A 6,782-nucleotide genomic window follows, 5' to 3' on the forward strand; every position below is an offset into this window, starting at 1 on the left:
ATGAGGTGCTCTTCCTCCAGGCATCATATTGCCGTGGTCTGGCGATGGAGGAGGCCAAGGATCTGCATGTCCTTGGCGGAGTGGGAGGGGGAGTTAAAGAGTTCAGCCACGGGGCCGTTGGGTTGGTTGGTGCGGGTGTCCCAGAGGTGTTCTCTGAAATGTTCTGCAAGTAGGCGGCCTGTAACCCCAATGTAGAGGAGGCCACATCGGGTGCAGCGGATGCAGTAAGCGATGTGTGGAGGTACAGGTGAATTTGTGACGGATATGGAGGGATCCCTTGGGACCTTGGAGGGAAGTGAGGGGGGAGGTGTGGGCGCAAGTTTTGCATTTCTTGCGGTTGCAGGGGAAGATGCCGGGAGTGGAGGTTGGGTTGGTGGGGGGTGAGGAGACCTGAGGAGGGAGTGTCAGAGGGAGTGGTCTTTCCGGAACGCTGATAGGGGAGGGTAGGGAAATATATTTTTGGTGGTGGGGTCTGTTTGGAGGTGGCGGAAATGACGAAGGATGATATGATACATCTGGAGGTTGGTGGGATGGTAGGTGAGGACCAGTGGTGTTCTGTCCTGGTGGCGTTTGGAGGGGTGGGGTTCAAGGGCAGGTGAGCGGGAAGTGGAGGAGATGCGGTGGAGAGCATCATCAACCACATCTGAGGGAAAATTGACCGCAATTTCCCCTCAGACCTGGTTGACGATGCTCTCCACCGCATCTCCTCCACTTCCCGCTCCTCCGCCCTTGAACCCCGCCCCTCCAATCACCACCAGGACAGAACCCCACTGGTCCTCACCTACCATCCCACCAACCTCCGGATACATCGTATCATCCTTCGTCATTTCTGCCACCTCCAAACAGACCCCACCACCAAGAATATATTTCCCTCCCCTCCCCTATCAGCGTTCTGGAAAGACCACTCCCTCCGACACTCCCTCGTCAGGTCCAAATCCCCACCAACCCAACCTCCACTCCCGGCACCTTTCCCTGCAGCCGCAAGTAATGCAAAACTTGCACCCACATCTCCCCCCTCACTTCCCTCCAAGGCCCCAGGGATCCTTCCATATCCGTCACAAATTCACCTGCACCTCCACACACTTCATTTACTGCATCCGCTGCACCTGATGTGGCCTCCTCTACATTGGTATTACAGGCTGCCTACTTGCAGAACATTTCAGAGAACACCTCTGGGACACCTGCACCAACCAACCCAACCACCCCATGGCTGAACACTAACTCCCCCTCCCACTCCGCCAAGGACATGCAGATCCTTGGCCTCCTCCATCGCCAGACCATGGCAACATGACGCCTGGAGGAAGAGCGCCTCATCTTCCGCCTAGGAATCCTCCAACCACAAGGTATGAATGCAGATTTCTCCAGCTTTCTCATTTCCCCTCCCCCCACCATATCTCAGTCCCAACCCTCAGACTCAGCACCGCCTTTTTGACCTGCAATCTTCTTTCCGACCTCTCCGCCCCTACCCCCTCTCCGACCTATAACCCTCACCTTAACCTCCTTCCACCTATCGCATTCCCAACGCCCCTCCCCCAAGTCCCTCCTCCCTACCTTTATCTTAGCCTGCTTGGCACACCCTCCTCATTCCTGAAGAAGGGCTTATGCCCGAAACGTCGATTCTCCTGCTCCTTGGATGCTGCCTGACCTGCTGCGCTTTTCCAGCAACACATTTTTCAGCTTCCTTGACAACACACCAGCTTAAATGTATTTTTCTCTCCACAGATCTTATCAGACTGAGGAGTTTCTCCAGAATTTTCTGTTTCCGTGCTGTACGTCTCTATGACTCTACAATATTTAGTGGTCTTAATTTTCACCTTAGATGCAGAGGTTCACAAATTGACATGTATTTATATAGACCCTTTACCACAGTAAAACATCCCAAGGTGCTTCACAGGGATGTTATGAAACAAATTTGACACAGCCAAATAATAAGATGTTTAATTATCAGTCATCAGTTCTAGGAGGTGGATTTGAAAGATTGCCTAAAATTAGAAAATGAGGCTAAGACTGAATAACTTAGCAAAGAAAATCCTAGGCTGAGGGTCTTGCCAACTGGGCAGTGATTACTATTCAGGTCGCTCAGATGATTTTAAAATTTAAAATATATATTTATTTTTCTGCCTCACAAAATAACACCAACAATCGGTTTAAGAGCTAAGCAATGTTTCAATTCCCAAGATCAACCATATGCAGACCAACCAAATGAGTTTCTAGAACCTTTCTTCCTAAAGATGAAGAGTAGTTCCTCATCCATTTCAACCGCTCTTTCCAAGTTTGGACATTTTCCAAGCCCCAATTCTAACTTAATCTTCTTTAACAGACCCACTTCTGTGCCACAATCCCCCTCCTACCCAACTCTATCAACTACATCTCCTCAACTTAATGTTTTTTCATATCATTAGCAAACCCCTTGCATAGACTGTTCCTTTATACTTCACTCTCACTTCGCAAAGTTCTCCGATTACCATCAGAGCTCTGTCACCCAATTACCCTCAACATGTGGTTATCTAGCTCTGTGTCTTTCTTTCCTACTCAATTACCACCATTCTGTTTCTGCTCTGTGCACTACATCAAGACCACCCTAGTTAGTCAACAAAGACATCATGTAGACAGCAACGACAAGACATCATTGGCATTCAGTAGTTAAACCAAGCTGTGCTCCTCAATTACTTTCCAAAATCAAGACATCTTCACTGATTTCAAACCACACCCTAATGTGGTTACCTTGGGAGTGCCCAAAGTTCCCAGTCTTAGCCCCAGATTCAGACACCAACAAAGTTTCCCTTGTCAACATCAAGTAAATGTCTATATGCCAACTGAGGTTGACTACTTTCTTTCCATCACCTGGCTACTTATGAGATACGAAGCAACTTGACATTAAGTCACGAATGACAGAACAGAAGCAAATATGTCAGAACACCAAAACCTCGGCATCCCCTGACCAAATTATACATGCTGACGCCAATTGCTCGGAGGGATCAAGGAGACACGGATAATATCTAGATGTAGGTTTAATCTGGTTTGATCACGCTAACGGAACAGGAGGGTGTCAAATCTGGGTGGTGTCGTCAGTGAAGCTATTTCCACCACTGAAAAATTGTTCATTCTTCAGCTGATGGACGATAACCTGATGTTGTGTGATTTTTAACTTCAGCTCCACAAACACTGAAGCCCATCCCACTCTTCACCAAAACAGCTTGCTATGTTGCATTGTGCTTAGAACTAGCGTTGGAAACCTTAATTTTATCCCACCGACTTCAATCCTTTCTGAAAACAAACAGTGCTCGAAATCACAGCGAGTCAGACAGCAATCATCGAGAGAAAGATTCCCCTTCATGGGTGCTGTCTGACCCGCAGTGATCCCCACCATTTGTTGCTTTCAGTACAGATTCCAGCATTGCAATAATTTGTTCCAGTGTCCTTGTGCTTCCACTGGGCTCTTAGTTTCACAATACCATGCATTCAAAACCTACACTGTTCTTTAAGTCCTTCCAAAACTTCGATATTCCCCCATTCCGAAACCTCCTCCAACCTTATATTGCAAGCACATATCCTTCACTTTTCAGATTCTGGTCTGAATTGTATTCGCTCTAATCGACCTGGGACTTCAGATGTTTTGATTATTCTGGAACGTTTTCCCTAAACGTCACGTCCGAGCCTTGTTATCTCCTCGCCCATTTTCAAAATGCCCCTTTAAAGATCTTTGTTGTTGTTCCTTTCCCCTTTTACCTTCGAATCACTTTGGGATACTTTCTTTCTCATGGCAGTACATAAATTCAACTTGCTGTCCCTGTGAAAATGAATCAACTCCAATTACATCAGATACAAGGCGACACCCAACTGTATGCGCCTCCACACCTAGAATATGTTCAATTACAGTAAAAAGAAAATCTGGCGGGGGGGGGGGGGGGGGGATTGTATGCATTTCCTGAAAATAAAAAAAAGACTGGTTTGTCGATGATGAGCTACTTGGTCTTGAAGTGAAGGTTATTTGCCGATGACATTCCGAGATTCGGTTTTAAAGGCATGCTGTTTGTCAGAGGGTCATTCATTCCAAAAGGAAAGAGATAGCATTCGGTGTTTTTTTTTACACTTCGGTTGGGTCCCCCGCCCCCATGTGGAGCCCGTTGCACTGAGTGAGGCTCCGGGATTTCTCTGCACCATAGCAACCAGGGCTCGGCAGCGGCGTCTGTGCAGGGGAGGAGCCAGAGCGGTCAGCCAATGGCACTATCAACCAGGCAGCTCTCACCCCCCCACCCCACCCCTCCCCCCCTCCCCATCCCAACCCCAACCCCCACAGCCAACACATTCCCAAAAGTTTGTACCCCACGGTGTTGAACCCAAACTCGGGATCACAAATAATAGCCGCATTTTTCGGTCCGAATGATTAAAATAGATTGCAACAACTGCAAACCCTTTTTTTTGAAAGAAAGGAAAACCGATCAGATTTGCTCAGAAAACAACCTGCTTCTACACTTTGGTTTAAAGGACCGGCAGTTAAATGCTAATAAAGCTCGGATTCCTTTTACTGGAGACCATTGGGATCAACTCGGGGTTGTAATGTGACGCTGGCAGATTGTGATCAGGTTCCCTGGAGAACGAAACGGAGCCGACAAAACTCAACACTGCCCTAAATATCAATGATCCCTTGAAACTACCACTGACCGGGAAGGCGCACACTGCTCACTCCAAACAATCCCCTTCACTTCAGATTCCCATGGGATTGCCCTAAATTGAAAAACTTTGGAATCAACACTTAAGAAGGGGCCCTGGCATAAACCAGTGGGAAACAGGGAGCAGTGAAGTGGCCATGGGGTTGACTCCCCCACCCGCCCGGATGAGGGGGTCACCTGTTAAGTTGTTCCCGGTGGAGGGGGCACACACGACCATTCTGCGCCAGCCGCTGTATCTGAGCTTCAGTGTGAACAGGTAGGGCAGCCACAGGCGGAAAAGTGGTTGCTGCAGGGAGTTCGTGAACATTTCGCACAAACTTTAATATAAAAGTTCGCTGAAGCTGTTTTGGACTCAGTTGAGGTGAAGTGTGCAGTGTTCTCCCCGGTCAAACCATAACACACAGAGGAACTTTCTGTACCCGTTCTTCCAGCTTGACAATAGCGCCTTCTCTTAAAAGTAAATCAAACCTACACATACTTACATTTTTTGATCTCTTGGCTTTCGCTGCCAGTGCATAGCAAGAGAAAACCCAAACAAGCTTGACGGCTTTCCAGTTTTCTTAATAATATTTTCAGTATCCAAGTTAAAAGCTGAAGTCCATTTGTTGAGGGAAAGCAAGGACAGGTAGATAAGAAGCCATCGCTCCGGGGCCGCCATATCGGAAATGCCTCCTGATCTCTCAGAAAGTGCCTACTAATGTTTTGTCTGATCTCGGGCTGTTATTCTGAGTAGCCGCCTTGCGTTGAAAATGAGATTATAAAGTGACGGTGACGCCTCGCCTCACTTCGCCCCTCCCAGCCACCATCAGTAGCTCGCCGCAAGTAACCTGACCCCAGCCGAGAGCGTTTGTTTCTCTACCCCACCCCAGTTCAACCTCGGTCTCTGGTATCTACTGCAGGCGCTGCTCAAACTTGTCTAACTTCAGTAGAACACGAGCTTCTCAAAACTCTACTGTACAGGTATTTCAAACGCGAACCAGCAGTCCAGTCATCTAGATCATGCCCTTGGGCTTGTAATTGTTCTATTTTGCAATTTTCATTGAGGCAACTAACGGTCACTATTTCCAACAGAAACCACTGCATTATTGTTGACTACTTATAGTGATCTATAAAAGTCTGATCAGCCAGTCTAATTGTTGCAAACAGAATGCTAGAGGCATTCATGCACAGGTAATGAATATTCATCGGAACTTTTCAAGTCGAGCCACAATAGGTTGGTAATATGGGGGAGGGGGGAGATACGGAAACGAAATAGTTCTGTTTATTCAGAACCTTTAACAACCTGATACAACCACTTTACAGTGAAGTTTAGTGCCGTAATGCGGGAAATGTAGCAACCAATTTCGATACAGCAAGTTCCCACGGAGAGTAATGGCAAGATATTCCTTTTGTAATGTTGACTCCAGGATAATGTTTGGCCAGCAAAGAAAAAATACGCTGGTTATCTTTGAAATGGTGTCAAGGATCTTTTTACATTCAATTCAGAAAGCCAACCAGTTTTTATTTTAATGTTTCTTCCAAACGTCAACACCAGCGGCCATCAACCGTGATCCAGTATGCATTCCTTCAATGTCCTGGTCTGCCAGCAAGTGCCAGCCTAGATTGAACTCAAATCTCTAAAGTGAGACCTGAAATCGTGTGATTTAAGTGAAATTTTCATCCATCTACAGTCACCCATAATGGATTGAGCTGCACCAAACAAAATAATTATGACTTGGCATTTTCCTGCTTGCGTTTAGGATTCTACCTAGAATGATTTGATATGCCACATTTAGGGGTGGCCCACTGTTTTTAATTTAAATTTTTAAGATTAGATTCCCTACAGTATGGAAACAGGCCCTTTGGCCCAACAAGTCCACACCGATCCTCCAAAGAATGACCCACCCAGACCCATTTCCCTCTGACTAATGCACCTAACACTACGGGCAATTTAGAATGGCCAATTCACCTAACCTGCACATCTTTGGACTGTGGGAGGAAACCGGAGCACCCACAGGAAATCCATACAGACACGGGGAGAATGTGCAAACTCCACACAAACAGTCACCTAAGGCTGGAATCAAACCTTGGTCCCAGGTATTGTGAGGCAGCAGTGCTAACCACTGAACC

General features: G+C 47.0%; 1 protein-coding gene across 2 annotated transcripts in view; it reads right to left on the reverse strand.

The window, feature by feature from the left end:
• Window positions 1-5,755, reverse strand: part of LOC140482187 (integrin alpha-6-like) — an 84,800-nt gene extending 79,045 nt beyond the window's left edge. The window contains exon 1 of one of the 2 annotated variants that reach the window (XM_072579238.1): window positions 5,156-5,754. In XM_072579238.1, the coding sequence (XP_072435339.1) occupies window positions 5,156-5,331 (176 nt within the window). In that variant the 5' untranslated portion in view covers window positions 5,332-5,754. Of the gene's footprint in view, window positions 1-5,155 lie in introns of both variants that reach the window. The other variant, XM_072579239.1, reaches the window with a different exon arrangement.
• Window positions 5,756-6,782: the final 1,027 nt, after the last annotated feature.

This window comes from Chiloscyllium punctatum, chromosome 10 (assembly GCF_047496795.1).
Source record: "Chiloscyllium punctatum isolate Juve2018m chromosome 10, sChiPun1.3, whole genome shotgun sequence".
Lineage (NCBI taxonomy): Eukaryota > Metazoa > Chordata > Chondrichthyes > Orectolobiformes > Hemiscylliidae > Chiloscyllium > Chiloscyllium punctatum.